The sequence below is a fragment of the Coenobita brevimanus genome, chromosome 9 (assembly GCF_032717465.1).
Source record: "Coenobita brevimanus isolate Jiangsu-jjx chromosome 9, ASM3271746v2, whole genome shotgun sequence".
Classification (NCBI taxonomy): domain Eukaryota; kingdom Metazoa; phylum Arthropoda; class Malacostraca; order Decapoda; family Coenobitidae; genus Coenobita; species Coenobita brevimanus.
Window position 1 is genome coordinate 73,959 of NC_136962.1, and position 22,257 is coordinate 96,215.

Below are 22,257 nucleotides of genomic sequence, written 5' to 3' on the forward strand. Positions count from 1 at the left end.
TCAGCAAAACCATACAGGAGATGGAGCACGAGGAACCTACCGCACTCAATGTAAACATGAGAAGGCCAAAGACACAACACATACGGTAATGACGAGACCAACACAGCGGCAACTGAGAAAAATATCGGAGGTGGCCGACTACTTCAAGGATTAATGGATATGATTCCAAGGTGGTGACCATCATCCACTCACTTAATGTAGTGCTGCATACTTCTTCCTTCACCTTTATCATTGTTTTTCTGTGTCTGCCCTCCACGAGGAAGGGATGCCGCAGGCAGCTCTTGACGGCGGTCCAACCCTGCAGATACCGCAGCCCCCAGACACCCAGGGCAACCCCTAGGACTCAGGGGCATGACCTTCCCAGCCCCACCCACAGGCAGTCCTCCTCCAGGAGCAGATGGAGGCAAGTACGCCTGCTGCCCTCCACACCTACCAGCAGCCCCGTCTGGACGACATCGCCCCCAGCAGTAGTCCCGTGTCTCCTACAGGAAGGCACACCTGACGAGCTACTTCCCGTGCCCGGCACCACCTGTAGGCTGCCTGGACCCCCAACAGCCCAGGCCAGAGTCTATTAGCCTGATTGTGTGCCCCTTAACCTGTCTATGTAACTCCTGCCACTGTACTGTACTGATTGTAACTAAGGCAATATATATGTAAGGTTGGTCAGCTGAGTTTTTATGCCTTGTTCCTCTTGTGTACTCTAGTTCCGGTCTCGAAAGAGAACCCCGGCTCAGGAGCTAGTGTTCTAAGTACAAGAAGTCGACCTAAAAACACCTGGCACAACAGTAACAGGGGGGTGTGAGTTGCGAGCAGGGCAGTGAAATGGCGGGGGACAGGGCGACTTGGAGGCGATTTGTTTGTGGCCACCCCAAACAGGATTGAGGCGTCTGGCAGATAGATAGATAGATAGAAGATGCACTAGACAGGTTGATGACTGGCTGACTGCAACACATCCAAAGAACATCATTGTACTCTACAGTATTGCAAATAATTACCAGTAATTCTCAGAAATATGATGTTATTTGGACATGTTGCATTCAACCATCACCAACCTATCAGGTGCATTTTTGCCTCCATAAAAAAACTGAGTATAGTAGTAGTTGTGGTTGCAGTTGCAGTTGTTGTTGTAGTAGTAGTTGCAGTAGTAGCAGTAGCCGTAGCATCAGCAGCAGCAGCAGTAGTCCCTCCAGTGCTGTACTACATAAACCACCCTACATAAACCCCCACACAAATCCAGTTTAGGTGACAGAAACACATCTGTAAGTTGTGTATATTTATTCAGCATTTATAATAATTTCTTCTAAATTATTTGGGCTAACAATAGATAATTTGACCCAGTGAAAATACGTTATATTTCAGTATTAATAGCCACAGGAATTACTCTTGCCCAGTCCCCTTGGGTGAAAAGAAAATAACTCCTCTTTTTACGTTCCAATAATTTCCCTTACTCTTGCCCAGTCCCCTTAGGTGAAATTAAAACTGATATCTCGTTTACATAATTTTAAATCCAACAGCTTCCCTTCCTCTTGCCCAGTTCCCTCGAGTGTAAACATAACTCGTCTTTATCAATTCAAATCCGATAATTTCCCTTCCTCTTGCCCAGTCCCCTCAGGGGAAAACAAAAACTAAAATCTTGTCTTCTGTTTACATATTTTTAAATCCGATAATCTCCCTTCCTCTTGCCCAGTTCCCTCGGGTATAAACAAAGCCTATTAAGCCATTTAGTTTTATTGAAGCACATAGTATCTTTCTTCTACCTTACTCTGGCTAATAATATTTCAAATTTCACAAACAATTCTTTTCCATATTATACCATAGTAATTACACTTCTTGCCCAGTCCCACCGGGTGAAAGAAACATAGATATGCGCCTAGTAACCAAGGAGACTCATTATAATCCACCTCCATCAGATAAAAAAAAAAAAAAGATATTTGAATGGTAACCAAGGAGACTCATGGCCCAGGAGCTAACACTTTCTTCGATATTATACCATAGTAATTACACTTCTTGCCCAGTCCCACCAGGTGAAAAATAAAGATATTTGCCTAGTAACCAAGGAGACTCATCACCCACTTCCGTAAAACACAAATGCTTTCTCTGTAAGTTACATCGATAATTTCCATTGGGCAAAAACACAGATATGCGGCCAGTAACCAAGATTATAAGGCAGCGCCATCGGATTAAAACACTAGGTATTTGAATAGTAACCAAGGAGACTCAACCCAGGATTTAACACTATTTTTTTCCTTATACCGCAGTAATTCCACTTCCTGCCCTGTTCTATTGAGACAGAGAGAGAGAAAGAAAAAGAGAAAGAGAAAGAGAGAGAGTTAAAGGCAAAGAATATCTGAATAGTAACCATGGAGATTCATTATTCCATTAAGTGAAGACCTGAACCCACTAAACCACCAATAATATGAAAAGCTAGTCATGAAGAAGTGCAGGGGAATATTACGTGAACCCTTCTCAGTAGCTGACAGCCTGAACCCACTAAACCACCAGCCACAGGTAGAAAAATGCTAGTCATGAAGAAGTGCAATGTAGCAATCCCCACCCACCCCTACTGACAGTCTTACCCCACCTGACCACTGGATACCTTAAAACTTAACAGATTATAGCGGTGAGGCAGGCATGAGTCTCCTTGGTTACTAGTCAAATCCACCCTCCACTCTGACTACACCTGGCCATCGACTAAGCTGCAAGGGGTTACGGATCTTTGACTAGTAACCAAGAAGACTCATTCCTACCTCAATTACTAAAGCTCTAGATCCTTTCCATAGCACTTCTTCATGACTAGCAAATTCTGGTGTTATATCTCTTCCATAGCATGTCTTCATGCTGTGGCAGGTGGTGACAACCATCATCCACTCACTTGATATAGTGCTGCCTGCTTCTTCCTTCACCTTTATCATTCTTTTTCTGTGCCTGTCCTCCTCTCTTCCTATTTCTCCCATCTTTCCTGTCACTTCTTATTGCTTTTCTTTCCTTTACAGGTGGCTTTACATTGAGTGACAAGCCAAATGGTTTCCTGTAAGCCAAGAAACCATTTACAACGCTGGGTGGTAACCATATAACCAAACCATACGTGCTTCCTACATGTCAACAAGTGGGTTGGTGGAGGGTTAGTGCCCCTCCCCGTAAAACAACTAACTCAAAGACAAATGGCCACTCTTATGGGATTATGGCGTCTGGCAATAGATAAACAGACTTCTTCGTGACTATCATCAAAATTTTGGCATTAATCTCGTTATAAAAACAGACAGACAGATAGAGACAGATTGACAGAGATAGACAGAAAGAGAGAAACTGTCTACATCCTTTCCATAGCACTTCTTTGTGACTAGCACAAAAGTCAATGAAGTACCAATATAGGACTACGTGTAAAGAAGAGCAATTGATTTGAATAGTAACCAAGGAGACTCACCTTTTATGAGTTCTGTCAAATGAGAAACCAAATGAGTGATGATGAAAATAATAATAATAATGAATCGTTAAGTTCTATCGACAAGTAACCAAGGAGACTCATTCCTACCCACCTCACTGGATCTATGAGAGAGAGAGAGAGAGAGAGAGAGAGTTTTCACCCGATGGAACTGTCTGTGTGTGTGAAGCTAGCCAGGACAGGCTGCAAGAGTTGTCCCAGCCATGAGGGGGTTATAAACGAACAAGCGGGTAAAGAAGAGTGGTGTGGGGGTGGGGGTGAGGGGGGGAAGGGGTTCTGAGATGCTGTCCGAACCCCAGGCCTGAACCCGGCCCCCCTAGGTGTCCTTCTTCATGTCTTCACCTTCGTCCTCATCCTGGAATAATAAATACAGTAAATCATCACCATCATCATCATCATCACCATCATCATCATCATCATCAGGACCTCCTTTCCCACCCTAGGGCAGGGTGAGGAGTAGCAATGACCAGACAGCCCAAATCTGCCCAATCCAATGGGTCACGCTTCCATTCACTCATCATTCCAGCCCCTGGCATCCTGGCTCTATCAGATACGCCAAAAACATTCACCATGTTTTGTAGCGTCGCATAAACATATTCCACAGAGCAGTGGTTTCCAACCTGTGGGGCGCGCCCCCCTTGGGGGGCATGTAGGGCTGCCTGGGGGAACGTGAAGGCTTGATAAAGAGGGTAATTATATTTGAAAACTATGAATTATGATGGAATTCAGTAATTTCTAAATATGGAGAAAATATTTCAGATATGAATAAGAAATCTAGTTACCTGAATATATAAACAATGTCAAAGATTAAGAATCTATGATATTTATTGACGTGTCAACTATGCCGGTACAATACAGTATAGGAGGAAGGACGGGGGTGCAGGCAACGTGCCATTCAGTGGGGGGGGCGCAGAATTAGAAAGGGTTGGACACCACTGCCATAGAGTCAGTCCAGACGCTGCCACGTTAAAAAGGGGTGTCAAATCCTTGATCATGTGCTTCTCCTCACAACATTCATCCAGCCAGCTCGACAATAATAAATAAGTAAGTAATACACAGTTAGGTACATCATCATCATCAATATTGCAAGCCTGACTCACAATAGTAACCAAGGAGACTAATTCCTACTTCATAACTCATCAATATCAATATTTAGGAATTCCCTCCCTTCTGAACCAGACCCAGAAAGTTACTCCTCCATGAAAAAAATTTGTCAAATTCAAGATCTATTCATTCTGAGTTGCCTGGACACATTACACTGAAAAGACTGGAGGTCATAGGCAGGAGGAAATACAGGGAAAAATTGATAGTTCCAGAGTTGACCTGAGGGGTAGATTAAGATGGTTTGGGTGTGTAGTGAGGATGGAAGATGACAACTGGGTGTGAAGGGTGATAGGTGTGAATGTTGAGGGTAGCGCTGTGAGAAGTAGACTGAAAAAGACCTGGGATGAGGTCATAGTGTGTGACCTCAGGGATATGGGACTGAAGAGGGAGGCTGAGGGAGGCTGCCAGAGATCAAGCACTGTGGAGAGCTGCCATTAGGTGACCAAGGCCAACACAAGCAAACACACTGGAGCCTGTATAAACAAGACAATTAAACAAGACAATTACAGCACCGATACAAGCAAACAAACTCATTATAATTAATCTTTACCTGGAAATTTAACCAGCTCTGCTCAACAATGGCCGCCACACGCTTCTCATATTCACGTCGGTTCTCTTGATAAAGCTGCGCGGCCAGACTGTTGGCCGGGGAATTAGGGTTCGGCTCATCCAACAACGACTGTAAACAAAGAAGGGTTGTTAGCGTCCATCATCATCATCACCACAATCACTAGAATAACGTTCATTTTTCATCATTATCCTAACTCTGCCTCACCACCAAAAATAACTAAAAGAACAATTATTAGTCATCATCATCATCATCATCACCCTTACTCCACCTAACCATCCACCTATCCTAGTACGGTACTTCTCAAAGTTTTAGCCTGCAGCCCACTAAATATTGCTGGCAGCGTTCCTGACCTCCACACTTCCCAACGTCTCACACACACACACACACACACACACACACACACCTATCTATGGCCACACGCCTTAATCCTGTAAGGGGTGGCCACAAGCAAATCGCCTCCATGTCACCCTGTCCCCTGCCACTTTGCTGCCCTGCCCCAACTCACACGACTCTATCTTGTATACCTCTCCACTCCATCCCTCCATCTCATCCTCAGTCTCTTCCTCCCTCTCCCCCCCTCCACCTCACTCACATACACTCTCCTCATCAGTCTCTCACTCTCCATCCTCTCCACATGGCCAAACCACCTCAGTGTGCTTCTCCTAACGCTTCCTATCACATCCACATCCACACCACAACGCTCCTTCACTTCCTCATTTGTCAGTCTCTCTCTCCATGTAACTCCACATGAAAACACACATATGTACTGGTACACATACAAATACTTACACACATACATACACATCCACACATCCCTTCACTTCCTCATTTCTCAGTCTTCCTCTCCATGTAATTCCACAAAAACATACACACAAACACTTACACATAGACATCCACATCTACACAACATTCCTTCACTTCCTCATTTGTCAGTCAGTCTCTCCATGGAACTACACATGAAAACACACATACACTTACAAATACATACATCATACACACACACACAAACATTTATCATACATACACACACACACACATCCACATCCACATCATAACACTCCACTTCCTTATTTGTCAGTCACTCTCTCCATGTAACTCCACAACTCTCAAATTACTCTATGTGTTACTGCATCACCGAAGACCAATGAGGGTACAACAATAGCACAACCCAAACCCGTCACCCAGTTCCCTCGGATGAAAACGCTCACTTGTATAGACGTAAGGATGGCGGCTACATCGTACGTGGGCGACCATCTGTTCTGTAGGATGTCCAGGCAGATCCCACCATCGGCGTAAACATTGGGGTGGAACATCTTGCTGACGAACTTGACTGTCGGTGGTTTGTTGGGGTACTCCTCTGTGAACTCCAGGGTTAACTTGAAGGTGCCGTCCTCGAAGGGGGTGTCATGTGGCCTGTCGAGAAGAAACGGGTGTAGCAACAGCATCAATACCCCTACTAGCGTCAATACTATCATCAACAATGCCCCTGCTACCATCATCATTATCAAGTGAGAGATTAACAAGAAGAGTGTTGTAAGATGGAGGGGGGAGGGGGAAGGGGAGGCCAAGGATGAGATGGAGCGATGGAGTTGAAAGGTATATAAGAGAGGGGGGTGTGAGCTGGGAGCAAGGCAGTGAAATGGTGGAAGACAGGGTGACATGGAGGCAATTTGTTTGTGGCCACCCCTTACGGGATTAAGGCGCCTGGCAATAGATAGATAGATGGGTAGACAGAACAGTGAACAGACTACAGAAACTCACCCAAAGATGACAGCGTTCCAAATCATGATATTATTTTCTGTGGGAGCGGCACTGACTCCAGCGGGTGGGTCCTGTTGCAACCTGAAAAAAATAGAGTTGATTTGTTGCATGACTGTAATAATAATAATAATAATAATAATAATAATAATAATAATAATGGCCAAACTGGAGTAGTAGTAGTTGTTGTGGTGGTAGTAGTAGCTGTAGTGTTTTTGAGTACCAGTGTGATGATTTAGCAAACGGACAAGGAAAGTACGATTATATATGTGATAGTTAAGCCAGGAAACCATTTACAGCGCTGGGTGGTAACCATATAACCAAACCATACGTGCTCCCTACGTGTCGACAAGTGGGTTGGTGGAGGGTTAGTGCCCCTCCCCGTAAAACAACTAACTCAAAGTCAAATGGCTACCCTTTGCGGGATTATGGCGTCTGGCAAAAGATAGATAGATAGATAGGTTAGGTTACGATAATATGGTTAGGTTAGCATAAAACAGGTTAGATAAGGATAAAGAAGACTGAGTTATGATAATTCAGGTTAGGTTTGGATAAATTTGCACTGATATGGGTAATTTCTTTTCAAAATAGCATTCTACGATGGCATCTGTCTTGTCGCCATCCACCACACAGTGCCATCTGTAAACAAACACATTTTTAAACATTTTTCGCAGCTTTTACAGGAAATGAAAAACACTGTGACTTGAAATATCCTTAACGAATCCCCTAAAGCACTAAGGAAAGGAAAACACACAGAGGAATATGCAAAATAAGGTGGTTATATTTCTCTGTAGTAGTAGTAGTAGTAGTAATGGCAGTTGTAGTAGTATTAGTAATAGACGAACCCAGTGGACTGCAGGCTGAAATTCCCCCTCTCCTGTAGCCCACTATCTTTCTTTTGGGGGAATGGGAGTTCAGGGACGTCTGTATAACCACACACACACACACACACACACACACACACACACACACACACAGTTCTATCCTAACCTAACTCACTGTACGTCAAACATAGGGATGAGAATGAATGACACACACACACACACACACACACACATGCACACCACACACACACACACACACATGCACACACACACACACACACACACACACACACAGTTCTATCCTAACCTAACTCACTGTACGTCAAATATAAGGATGAGAATGAATGACACACACACACACACACACACACACACACATGCACACACACACACACACACACACACACACACACACAGAAAAACCAGCTTTAATCCCATTTTAAGTTATTCATTGCAATCCTGGCCACAAATACTCAAACAGCTTCCAAAATCAGCTCAAATTTTTGATACAGAAATAAAAACACATTGCAAAATCGTATATATGATTAAATTAAAGCATATATTTAAGTAATGGTGTCATCGTCCTTATTTTATTACCATTCAAAATTATCTATTGCTATTTTGATCATGGTAAATTGCATAGCTTCCAAAATCAACCCAAAATTATATTCGAGAAGTTGAATTACGAAACAGGAAAATAAAAAAAATAATTATACCCAAGGATGATGCAACGTCACATAATATCATCAGAAATAATGATCTTTTGGCCATAATTAACAGCATAATGGCCTTCATTAGCCTGTGGGGCCATGATTCGAATCCCACTGAGCCTAATCCATTAATTTTTTGGGTCCTGGGAGGCAATTACGCCACTGGAAATTTTTATTTATAGAAACACAACAAAGGAATAGTTGAATATATTACTGCGTAGTTTGCCCTGACACCTGTACCACCTGGATAGGCAGAACCACGCCAAAATTCCCAATATTAAGAGAAATGGGTCATGGCGGGGAAATTAATGGCAAGGGAGGGATAATTTTGAATGGAAAGGCATAACAAGGTCAGCTGATACAAACTAACATGTCCTCCATTTTCCCCATAGACTCACCTCTTAAAATCCCTCATAAGTCTCCGTCTTGCCGGCGTAGACATCTTATTTAACTATTTTTTGACTAACTAAACACTATTCTACGCAAAAACTATTGACTAGCAGCTCCAGGTCGCCTCACACATGAATATAAAGCCCAAACCGTCGCCACTACACACAGCTCCTCAAGCTTTCCCAGGCCCGTGACGTCACTGCCCTATGATACCAGCAGCCACCACCAGGGAGCAAGGAGCATCGCCTTGCGTGATGATGATGATGATAATAATAATAATAATGTTAATGATGATGATGATGATGATGGTAGTGGTAGCCCTTGTGGTAGTAGTTGTAGTAGGCTGCTATACCGTAACTGCGATGGCAGCACTAGTAGTATAGGTAACCCTGCCCATAAAAATAGCTTGTGGTATTATATTATTTACTAGTAATGATAGTAGTAGTGGTAGTCCAATCATAGCCACATCAGTCATTTAAGGCAAGGGTGACCAACTGACCATCCTCACGCTTCCCTGAGTGGCGTTATGAGCAAGAAATCTCCCCATCTCTGTATGGTTACCTCCCAGCGAAATACGGTACATGGTTTCCTGTTACCTCACCCCATCCCTTCATCTCATCCTTGTTCTCCTCCTCCCCCTTGCTTAAGTACTCTTCTAGTCAGTCTTATTTCCTCTTCACTCCATCCCTTAATCTCATCTTTGGCCTACCCCTCCCCCTCAGTCATAAACAGTACTCCCTCTTCGACTCAGTCTCTCATTCCCCATCCTATCCACTCCATCCCTCCATCACCTTACCCTTCCCCTCTCCCCACACACACACACACACACACACACACACACACAAGGCTAATAATAAAACACCACACATAAGTATACCCTTTTTTTTACACGTCTCCACAAATAAATACCATTACAAATATAGCATTATATTTCCTATACAACAAAATTATAATATACTCTTGTCACTTCAAATTGTTCTTGATTTGTCCCTTGATTATATTTTCCTCTCATTTTCCTTCCTGATTTTTTTCCTTCACGTAGAGCTGCATTCTTTCCTACATATCCCTCAATCTTCTTCAGTTGTCTCTCTCTCTCATATACCTCTCCACTCCATCCCTCCGTCTCATCCTTGGCCTCCCCCTTCCTTCTATCCCCCTCCACCTCACTCACATACACTCTCCTCATCAGTCTCTCACTCTCCAGCCTCTCCACATGGCCAAACCACCTTAATGTATTTCTCCTAACGCTCTACATCATAGCACTTCTTTGTGACTAGTACCAGATGACAACTGAGTGTGGAGGGTGAGAGGTGTGAATGTCGACGGTAGGGTTGTGAGAGGCAGAACAAAAAAGACCTGGGATGAGGAGGCTGCCTGAGATTGAGCAGCATTGAGAGGATGGAGGATGACAACTGGGTGTGGAGGGTGAGAGGTGTGAATGTTGAGGGTAGGGTTGTCAGAGGCAGACCGTAACAGACCTGGGATGAGGTTCTAGAGTGTGACCTCAGGGATATGGGACTGAAAAGGGAGGCTGCCAGAGACTGAGCAGCATGGAAAGCTGCCAATAGGCAACCAAGGCTGAGTTGGAGGGAGGGCAGCCAAACAGAAGAGGGCAGGAGGACATGGAGGTGATTTGTCTGTAGCCACACCTAACAAAGATTAAGGCATCTGGCAACAGATAGATAGATAGATAGATAGACAGACAGATAGAAAGACAGAAACTGAGTCAAACTGTCAAATAATAATTACAATTATTAATCTTATGAATTAATTGAAAGGGAGACCTCTTTCACCCAGACAGGTCATGGCACATTACAATCCAGCCTCTACCACCTTGGAAGCTCCCTAACAGCTTTTCATGAGTGATTTATTTTGTTTTTTCCACCTTACTGTCCTCTTCTGTGATATGTAAATCCTTCCAATATCACCATACTCTCCATACAGCTCCTAACACCTTTTCCTAAGTGATTTACTTTGTTTATTACACCTTACTGTCCTCTTCTGTGTTACATAAATCCTTCCAATATCGCCATTCTCTCCATACAGCTCCATAACACTTTTTCCTATGTGATTTATTTTGCTTATTACACCTGTCCTCTTCTGTGTTACATAAATCCTTCCAATATTGCCATACTCTCCATACAGCTCCTTAACACTTTTTCCTATGTGATTTATTTCGCTTATTACACCTTACTGTCCTCTTCTGCGTTACATAAAATCTTCCAGTAATACCATACTGTATATACAACATACATATATATTAATCAGCCATATCCAAAAATAAATCACTTAGGAACAGGTGTTAGGGAGCTTCCTGACACGTTTCAGTGTTATTTGTACATTTCAGTGTATCAAATGTGACTTTCCTACTACTACTATCATCATCATCATCATCATCACTATCATCATTATCATCATTCTTGGCATGGCAGTGTGGTAGTGATGATGATGATGATGATGATGATGATGATGATGATGGTTGGCAGTCTGGATATGGTGGGGTGATGATAATGATGATATAATAATAATAATAATAATAATATTAATAATGATAATAATAATAATAATAATAGAATAATCATGATGGCTGAGGGAGATAGGAGAGAGAAATGAAAATGATGATAATAATAATGATAATAATAATAATAATAATAATAATAATAATCAGAGTACAACCATGAAAGCTGAGGAAGGAGAAGAAAGCATAGGAAATACAAAATAATGATGATAATAATAATAATAATAATAATAATAATAATAAACAGAGTGAAGAATCATAAAGGCTGAGGAAGGAAGCACAATGATAGAAAGTAAAAAATGATGACAATAATAATAATAATAATAATAATAATAATAAAAATAATAATAATAATAATAACTCATTTAGAGGGTACAGTCATGAAGGCCGAGGGAGGTGGGGCTGGGCAAGGGGTCAGGCTCGGAATCGGCCAGACGCTCGGAGAGAGAATCGGCACAACAATCACCCACGTCGTCCTCCCAACTGACGCTCGGCACAGGCGGTCGGAAGCCCCCACTCCCTGTGTGATAGAGGAACAGCATCATCATCAATCTCCCACTCCCTATTGACGTACAGCATCATCATCAATATCCAAAGCTTAGTCTTACTCATCAATATCATCATTATTAGCCTAACTTATTATTTAAATATTATTATGCATCATTCCATTACTACTACTACTATTATTACTACCACACAACTACTACTGCTACTACTACTACTACTATTATTACTACCACACAACTACTGCTGCTACTACTACTACTACTATTATTACTACCACACAACTACTGCTGCTACTACTACTACTACTATTATTACTACCACACAACTACTACTGCTACTACTACTACTACTACTATTATTACTACCACACAACTACTGCTACTACTACTACTACTACTATTATTACTACCACACAACTACTACTGCTACTACTACTACTACTATTATTACTACCACACAACTACTGCTGCTTCAACATTAACATATTCACTCTTATAGCAACTACCATCACCCCTGCTACCACCACCACTACCTACCCTGGTGTGGAGCGGTGGTACTGACGCTCTCCACCGAGTCGTTACTGCCCTCGGTTAAATTGCTAGGGGGGGGAGGGGGGGTCCGTCTCCGCCTCTTCAAGTCACTCAGCGGAACAGGGAGTCCGCCGGGCCACGAACCCCCACACGCCACCACCTCGTCAACTTCCAATCGCTGCTTCGTTATTGTGTTCCTGGAGAAAAAAATAATAATAATAATCGTATTCCTGGAATGAAAAATAATCATCACTGTTATCGTCAAGCCACTCCCTTGTCAACTTCTAATCGCTGCTTCGTTTTTGTCTATCTATCTATCTATTGCCAGACACCTTAATCCTGTAAGGGGGGGGGGGAACAAACAAATCGCCTCCACGTCACCCTGTCCCCTGCCATTTCACTGCCCTGCTCCCAGCTCACACCCCCCTCCCTCATATACCTCTCCACTCCATCCCTTCATCTCATCCCTGGCCTTCCCCTCCCTCTCTCCCCCTCCACCTCACTCACATACACTCTCCTCGTCAGTCTCTCACTCTCCATCCTCTCCACATGGCCAAACCACCTCAGTGTGTTTCTCCTAACGCTTCCTGTCACATCCACATCCACACCACAACGCTCCTTCACTTCCTCATTTCGTTTTTGTTCCTAAAATCTGCAGTGAAAGCAATGTAGGAATTACCTGGCCTTGGTGGTGATGGGAGCTGTGTAGGAGAGAATGGAGAGAGACTAACTAGGAGTGTGAGTGAGTGAGCTGGAGGAGAGACTAACTAGGAGTGTGTGAGTGACTTGGAGACTTTATAAACGAAGTGAAACGAGTCCTCACCAATTTGCAGCCAAAGGAGTACAGATATTACCTGGTCTTTGTGAGGATGGGAGCTGCATGGGAGAGACTAACTAGGAGAGTGAGTGACCTGGAGCCTTCATAACTGAAACAAAACAAATCTTTGCCAATTTGTAGGGAAATGAGTATAGATATTTACCTGGTCTTGGTGAGTATGGGGGCGGTGTGGTCGTCCGTGCTGTGGATGGAGAGAGAGTACAGGTTGGCTAAGTGACGCAGCTGGTCTCGATCTTTGTCTGTCATCGGACGTAAACGCAACTCACTCTGGCAAGGGTCCTGGCGGCGAAAAGCATCATCATTATTATTATTATTATTATTATTATTATTATTATCATCATCATCATCATTCTTCCCTCATCATCATCATTCTCATCATGTGCTTCTTTTCCTACTTCCTTCTTCTTCTTCCTCTTCTTGTTATTCTCCTCCTCCTCCTCTTCCTCCTCCTCTTCCTCTTCCTCCTCCTCCTCCTCTTCCTCCTCCTCCTCCTCATCATCATCATCATCATCACCATTATTAATATCATCACCACTCATTGAAATCTTAACATAACCCCTCTCTCCCTCTCCCACCCTCTCTCTCTCTCTCTCTGACCAGTCCCCAACCCTTGAGCAGCAACCCCAACTCCACAAACACACACCCACCTGTAAAAATCTGGACACTTTATCATTGACAGACGATACGATGCTGAATCCTGGCTTTCTGTCCCTCAATCTCCGCCTCCCTGCCCGAATTTCGCGTCTCTGTTGGGGAAGGGTTAGATTAGGTTGGGCTGTGTGTGTGTGTGTGTGTGTGTGTGTGTGTGTGTGTGTGTGTGTGTGTGTAGTAATTCTCAAGTTCGTTAGTTACATCAAGTTCGGACAATTTCTTAACACATCTACCCGTGGGATTTAGTCTGTCTCTCCCCTACTACCAACACAACAGATGACTACACACTACATGTCACCACTTCAGCACCAGTACCCACCATCCATACTAGGCTAATTCAGTATTGGTTAGTTTGTATGGCTCAGTATGCTGGTGTGGGCTTCCAAGCTCACCACTTACATTGAAGGTGTGAGCTTCCACTTCAAGACTTCGGGCGTTTGTCTACTCCGCCCCTCCATCTCATCCTTGGTCACTCCCTCCCTCCTACTCCACCCCTCTCATCCTCAATCTGCCCCTCCCTTTGCCTTGACATACTAACAGCACCACAACAGACACCGATTCTGTCGCTACTCACCAATGGTCTCTCTCTTAGCGTTTGGAATCCTTGGTCTGCCTCTCCCTCCTACTCCATCCCTTCACCCTCAATCTCTCCCTCTCTTCTACTCCATCCATCTCATCCTCGGTCTCCCCCTCCCCAAACACAGACAACAAATCCATCACTACTCACCAACAATCTCCCTCGTAGTTTTTGGAAGCTTAGCCTACTTCACCCCTCCCTCTCATCCTCGGTCTCCCCCTCCCCACCCTCCATCTCATCCTCGGTCTCCCCCTCCCCACCCTCCATCTCATCCTCGGTCTCCCCCTCCCCACCCTCCATCTCATCCTCGGTCTCCCCCTCCCCACCCTCCATCTCATCCTCGGTCTCCCCCTCCCCACCCTCCATCTCATCCTCGGTCTCCCCCTCCCCACCCTCCATCTCATCCTCGGTCTCCCCCTCCCCAAACACAGACAACAAATCCATCACTACTCACCAACAATCTCTCTCTCAGTTTTTGGAACCTTAGCCTGCAGGCCTGTTGGTTCTCGACGGACATTGTCTCATATCGCTCTTTGAACAGAGCCTGTGGAGGAAAGGATACGACACACTCATGCTGTTATGGTTAGCGCTCAACGTACACTACACTCGCTACAATCACTACACATGTGTTGTTAAGTACTCCTACACACACAGTAATACACACCCTTCCAAATCCAAACATACATTTGGCCAAAACAATCTTTCCACTGTACGTCTTCATTTCCGTGTACGTTTTGTTTCCTTTAGTTTATGAAGGCTCCAACATGCGTCGGCCTTGGTCCCCTGATGGCGGCTCTCCATGCCGCTTGATCTCTGGCAGCCTCCCTATTCAGTCCCTTATCCTTGAGTAATATACACGCTGCTTGATCTCTGGCAGCCTCCCTATTCAGTGCCTTATCACTGAGGTCACACTCTATGACCTCATCCCAAGTCTTTTTTGGTCTGCCTCTCACAACACAACCTCAACATTCACACCTCTCACCCTCCACACCCAGTTGTTGTCCTCTCCATGCTGCTCAATCTCTGGCAGCCTCCCAATTCAGTCCCTTATTACTGGGGTCACACTCTACAACCTCATCCCAGGCTTTAGAGTGTGATCTCAGGGATAAGGGACTGAAGAGGGAGGCTGCCAGAGATTAAGTACTGTCTACGTTACTCAGGGATAGGGGACTGATTAGGGAGGCTGCCAGAGATCAAGCAGCATGTATCTTTAAAAACAAAGCTTATTTTTATGTTGGATTAGAGAGGATGTATAATATTTTAATTTGTTAATCACTACACCCACAAAACAATCTCTTACTTAATTCAATACTCTTTTTACTCTAACTTGGCCTAACATTGCCATCTCTCCATCTTGAAGGCTGAGCTATTAGATTAACACTACAATATGATGCTAGTCATGAAGAAGTGCTACAGAAAGGATGAAGAAAATCTGGGCCAAGTTAAGATGAAGGAAGTACAAGAAGATGCATGAATAAGAGACTGACTAGGAGTGTATGAGTGAGGTGGAGAGGGAGCCTGGGGATGAGGGCAGCCTGACTATAGACAGATAGATAAATTGTGACAGACAGACAGACAGACAGCCAAAGACATAGGTAGATAGATAGATAGACATATACAGAGATTGAGAACTAAGAGACAGATAGATAGATACATAGGTTAAACCGACACATAAACAAACAGACAAACGCGCTTACTTTGGCCGAGGACGATAACCCGATGTCGTTGTCGTTCCACCAGGACAGTCGGCCAGCGGGGGTCCTCTGCCGGGCTGGTACGGGGGCGCCCGGAACGCCATAAACAGGGTCGGGCTCGGCAAACCAGTCACTCTGCTCGTCGTCCGCCTCCCGCCCCTCATCACAGGTATATATGCCTGTCTCACTCTCGCTGGAACTCTCGCTTGTACTGTGTTCCCTGAGAGAGTGAGAGAGTGAGAGAGGGAGAGAGTGAGAGAGGGAGAGAGTGAGAGAGGGAGAGAGGGAGAGAGTGAGAGAGGGAGAGAGTGAGAGAGGGAAAGGGAGAGAGTAAGAGAGGGAGAAGTATTATTATTATTATCATTATTACTATTATTATTATCATTATCTCACTCAAACTCCTGCTTGTATTGTGTCCCTTGTATAGCCTAACTGACAAAAGCTCTCTCTCTCTTTCTCACACACACACATACACACACACACACACACACACACACACAGGAACAGTACGCAAACACACACATTCCACTATAATATGCCCACAGACACCACAAAACACACAATCACCAAACACACACAGACACCACAAAACACACAATCACCAAACACACACAGACACCACAAAACACACAATCACCAAACACACACAGACACCACAAAACACACAATCACCAAACACACACAGACACCACAAAACACACAATCACCAAACACACACAGACACCACAAAACGCACACACAAACGTACATATTAGCCTCATCGGAGTAGTCATAATCCATGCTATCCTCCGTCCCAGGCTGCGATGAGCGGTGGAGGCGGAGGCTGGGGTGGTGAAGGTGTGATGAGTACCGGCGGTGGTGGTGGTGGTGGTGATGATGATGATGCACATTCCCGCCACACCACTCGGCACTCCGCTCCCGCCCCCTCTTGCGTTTCCCGGCAGAGATCGCGAGGTACCTATGGGGTACTGACATCAGCCTGTGGTCCATTGGGTTCCCATTGTATTTTATCAATCTTTCTATCTATCTATTTATCTAACTATCTACCTATCTATGGCCAGACGCCTGTATTACGATGCTTTAATTAGTCTGAAGATTTTACTAACTGCCTACATTCTATCTATCTATCTATCTACCCGATCATCGTAAAATCCCGCACACTCACCTGTTTTCCGAATCAGGTGACTGTCGAAGCACCTTTTTCTTGCGATTCACCGCCGACATCAACCCAGCGGAGGACGGATTGATGGCGGCCTTGTTGATGGGGGGCGGGGTGTGCATGGGGGCGGGTGGAGGGGGCGGGGGGGTGGCGGCGGAGGTAGAGGGGGACGGCACCTCCGGGTCCAGCGCCAAACGCTTACATTTTCTCCGTCTGTGCGAAGAATCATTGATACTAGAAGACATTAGAACATCATCATCAACGACAACAATGCCTTAACGCTATCAATATCATCATCAACATCCATCTCCTCATCATCTTAACCACTATCATCATCATCATCATCATCACCAATCATCTCCTCATCATCTTAACCACTATCATCATCATCATCATCATTACCAATCATCTCCTCATCATCTTAACCACTATCATCATCATCATCATTACCAATCATCTTAACCATTATCATCATCATCATCATCATCATCATCATCATCATTACCAATCATCTTAACCACTATCATCATCATCATCATCATCATCATCATCATTACCAATCATCTCCTCATCATCTTAACCACTATCATCATCATCATCATCATTACCAATCATCTCCTCATCATCTTAACCACTATCATCATCATCATCATTACCAATCATCTTAACCATTATCATCATCATCATCATCATCATCATTACCAATCATCTTAACCACTATCATCATCATCATCATCATCACTATCATCATCAACATTATCGTCATCATCATCAATGCCTTAACACTATCATCATCATCATCATCATCACCATCACCATCCATCTCATCATCATCTTACCTACAATCATCATCATCATTATTATTATTAACCAAACTTTCATTGTCATCATCATCATCTTTCTCCTCATCATCATTCAAACTCTCCCTCCCTTTCTCTATCTCTTGTTAGTGTCATGATCTCTGTAATTACCCAGTCTCTCTCTCTCTCTCTCTCTCTCTCTCTATCCAAACTTGCACTATCATCATCATCATCATCTTTCTCCTCATCATTTAGACTCTCTCTCTCTCTCTCCCTACCTTCTGTTATGGGGTCGTGATGGAGAGAAGTTTTCGTTGACAGAATCGGACTCCACGAGATTTGCCGACGCACGATGATGGTGGTGGTGGTGGTGGGGGAGGGGCTGGGTGCGGTGCCTGGGCTGGCTGGGGGGACTAAGGTCGTCAGAATCGGTGAGCGGAATTGACGACTTATTATCCTGCGACAACAACACCTCGCCCAAACTACTGGACGAATCATCGCTTTGATTTCCCCGAGTAACAGACAGACCTGGAAGATATACGACGCTGGGTTAACTGAATCTCCTTGCTTACTAGTCTGTTGCCATGGTTACTAATCTATCTATCTATTACTATATCTATCTATCTGTTTTATTAAAGCCATTATAAATGAATACAGAAATATGATGACAGAGAGAAGTGTATGGATGGATGAAGAGATACATGAATGAATGAATGGATGGAGGAAGGAAGGAAGGAAAGAAGGTAGGAAGGAAAGAAGGTAGGAAGGAAGGAAGGAAGGAAGGAAGGAAGAAAGGAAGGCAGGAAAGAAGGAAGGAAGGAAGGAAGGAGGGAGGGAAGGAAGCAAGCAAGATGGGAAACAAAGGAAGGAAGGAAGAAAGGCAGGAAGGACTGAATAGATAGACAGACAAAGTGACATATAGATAGATAAAAGAATGACTGAATGAAAAAGTGATCTGATAAACGAAAAAGAGGATAAACAAACAGACAAACACATGAACAAAAGAATGAATAAACAGATGAATGAATGAACAAAAGAATGAATGAACAAGTGAACAGATGAAGAGATGAATGAATGAATAAGTGAACAGATGAACAGATGAATAACAGGATGAATGAACAAATACTCCATCACATACACAGGTGAACGGATAACCCTTCTCAGGTAAACCCATAATTTTATCCTTACTTAGGTAATGTGGGGTGTGTCAGACCCCAATCTTTAAAAAATCATCAAAAATACTTACAACAAATTTATTGAAACAATCACTTTTACACAGCTCCTGTAAGCCTTTTCCTTCAATTTAGTGCAAAATGTATGGAAATATAAGTGACGAAATAGTTTATGGAAAATTAAATGAAGAAACATTGACAAGTTTTATCTATCTATCTATCTATCTATAGCCCGACGCCCTAATCCCGCAAAGGGTGGCCGCAGACAAAACGCCTCCAAGTCACTCTGTCACCCACCATTTGACTCCCCTCCCCTCAACTCACACCCCCTCCCTCATATACCTCTCAACTCCATCCCTCCACCTCATCCTCGGTCTACCCCTCCCTCTCCCTCCCTCCACCTCCCCTACATACACCCGCTTAGTCAGTCTTTCATTCTGATATTAGTGGCTGCCATACCAACACTGATATGTTCCACCAGTGTCTATCATTGCAGCTGTACAGTAATGGCCAATGTTTCTGTAAGCAGTAAGAGAAGAACGTCATACAAAAAAAAAATTTGTATGGAAGATATCTATATGGGAAAATAATCACAGGTTAGGTAAAGTGGGGGACCCCAAAGGCCCTTTATCGCGACAACAGAGCCAGATCCCGAACTGACCCCATCACCTCCTTAAACTAGTCTACTAGTCAGGAAGGTGGAGGGTAAACCAGATCCCAAGGCCTTATAGTAATATATGAAACAACACTAAGAAAGTAACGTTGGGTCTGGTTAGTACTTGGATGGGTGACCGCCTGGGAACACCAGATGCTGTTGGCATCCCTACGTGTCAAGTGGGGTTGGTGGAGGATTAGTGCCCCTCCCTGTAAAACAATTAACTCTAAGCCCTTGGCCACCCCGTTTGGGATACATGGCGTCTGGCAATGAATGAAAAAAAACACTAAGAAGAGTAGTGTTGTGTGCCACAGACCTCACATTACCTGAGGAGGGTTACACAAGTGAACAGACGACAAGGTAAACAAGCGACCGTCTAACCCAGATTATTGGCCAGCTTCACCCTGCGTTTATATCCTCGTCTTTTGCGATGGTACTGTGGAAGCTGCGACTCATCGAGGGCGTGGGTGAGGTCCGAGACAAGAGCATCCATCTTGTGGCGTAAGGTCACCACCGGCACCACTCCTAGCCGATCTCCAACCCCACTCGCCATACCACTGGGGGGGGGAAACAGAAAAAAAAACAAAAAATAAACCAACAATAATACCCTATCTATCTATCTATGGCCTAACGCCCTAATCCCGCAAAGGGTGGCCACAGACAAAACGCCTCCAAGTCGCTCTGTCACCCACCATTTGGCTGCCCACCCCCAACTCACACCCCCCTCTCTCATATACCTCTCCACTCCATCCCTCCACCTCATCCTCAGTCTTCCCCTCCCTCCACTTCACCTACATAAAATATATGAATAATAACTGTCATCATCATCAACACCACCACCATCCTCCTCCTGCTAACCCTAATTCCTATTATCATTATTGTATATCTCATCAGGCTACCATTATTATTATTATTATTATTATTATTCAAAATCTCATTATTATCATCATCATCCAGCATCTCTCCTAGTCAATCCCCACTCCCACTCACCATATCACTAAGTAGTCATTATAATTATTATTCTAAATCAAATTACTACCATCATCATCATCATCATCATCATCATCACCCTGCTATTTTTGAGGTTCCATGTTCAGAGAGAAAGAGAGAGAGAGAGAGAGAGAGAGAGAGAGAGAAAGAGAGAGAGAGAGAAAGAGAGAGAGAGAGAGAGAGAGAGAGAGAGAGAGAGATTGTGGATCCATAAAATTCAACTAAGCCTTGTTATGAGGACAGAATGAGTCTCCTTGGTTACTATTAAAAAATTTTGCCCTTCACTATAGTTATTTTAATTTCATCTGATAGAACTGAGCCACTATCATGCCTCAAATACTCAGCTATGGTTGGGTTGGAATGAGTCTCCTTGGTTACTAGGCAAAGGAAGGTTTTTGTGGGCATAAACTTCAATGATGGCCCTTGTTATGAGGCAGAAATGAGTCTCCTTGGTTACTAGTCAAACCAGCCCTCCAATATGACCACCTATGACTAAGAACTGAGCAGACACGTAAAAATAGTGAAAATGAAAAATAAATTCGTCTGCAGTAACTAGGCTTAAATTAGACGCGTTGTCAGAATATATGAGTTAATGGCGACTATTTAACCACATTAATCGAATAAACTCGCCATTCTGCTGAGGATAAAGTAAAATATACAATCAGGCAGAGGCTAAATACCCATCCTTCTCAGCTCCCAAAATGGATGACAGATTAGGATTAGGGACACCTTATTTCAGGGCTATAAAACCATGCCAGATAGTACCGCCCACATATATTTTACCTCCATGCACTGGGAGCCTCTATTCCAGCATGTAAAAGCTGCCACCGAGACGCAGGGGCCTTAATTGCAGGGATAATTGGCTCCACGACTCCACATCGATTCCTGCCACAGGGTCACTCAGGTTCCAATACTATGCCGGCCCAATGTTGTTGTCAGCGTTGCCATTGTTACGCTGTTTTCGTTAACTTGTCGCTATTTTTATCTACACAGCCAATCTATCTATTTATCGATCTATCCCGCGGCGCCACGGTTTGTTCCTGGGGCTGGCAGCTACTATTCGGGGAAATGGTTAGGATTTTTGACATGGGGTTGCCATTGCTGGAGATAAGCACATACCAGGGGGCCCACCGCCAAACGTAACGCTTGTAACGCTGACTTGTGGTTATTTTTATCCACCTAGCTTATCTAATCTCATCTGAGCATCCCTCCCGCCCTCATCACCCCATACCCACAGAGGCCCCTATAGAAACAGAGACTGAACAACCAATATTTTCCGCTGCTCACTGACTGGGCCATGAGATTTTGGTGCAAGTGTCTCATAGCCCGGGTGTTGGCTGACTGCAGAATCTACTATGGCAAAGCAG

General features: G+C 44.0%; 2 protein-coding genes across 3 annotated transcripts; both read right to left on the reverse strand.

Annotated features, from left to right (window-relative positions):
• Positions 1 to 1,269: 1,269 nt before the first annotated feature.
• On the reverse strand, positions 1,270 to 8,993 carry LOC145409318 (ubiquitin-conjugating enzyme E2 A). Its single transcript, XM_080279792.1, has 5 exons — positions 8,808 to 8,993; positions 6,879 to 6,959; positions 6,326 to 6,530; positions 5,097 to 5,225; positions 1,270 to 3,797 (listed from the first exon to the last, which is right to left on the reverse strand). The coding sequence occupies exons 1-5, from the start codon at positions 8,849 to 8,851 to the stop codon at positions 3,759 to 3,761; spliced, it is 498 nt and encodes a 165-aa protein (XP_080135918.1). The 5' UTR covers positions 8,852 to 8,993; the 3' UTR covers positions 1,270 to 3,758.
• Positions 8,994 to 11,491: 2,498 nt separating this feature from the next.
• On the reverse strand, positions 11,492 to 21,795 carry LOC145409361 (uncharacterized). 2 transcript variants are annotated; one of them, XM_080279834.1, is made up of 11 exons: positions 21,674 to 21,795; positions 20,282 to 20,457; positions 18,352 to 18,601; positions 17,280 to 17,486; positions 16,863 to 17,072; positions 16,118 to 16,334; positions 14,875 to 14,964; positions 13,840 to 13,938; positions 13,335 to 13,471; positions 12,361 to 12,551; positions 11,492 to 11,837 (listed from the first exon to the last, which is right to left on the reverse strand). In XM_080279834.1, exons 2-11 carry the CDS (start codon positions 20,451 to 20,453, stop codon positions 11,683 to 11,685), a joined length of 1,728 nt encoding a protein of 575 aa, XP_080135960.1. In that variant the 5' UTR covers positions 20,454 to 20,457; positions 21,674 to 21,795; the 3' UTR covers positions 11,492 to 11,682. The 2 variants fall into 2 exon arrangements, with proteins under 2 accessions (XP_080135960.1, XP_080135968.1); XM_080279842.1 differs by lacking the exon at positions 14,875 to 14,964.
• Positions 21,796 to 22,257: the final 462 nt, after the last annotated feature.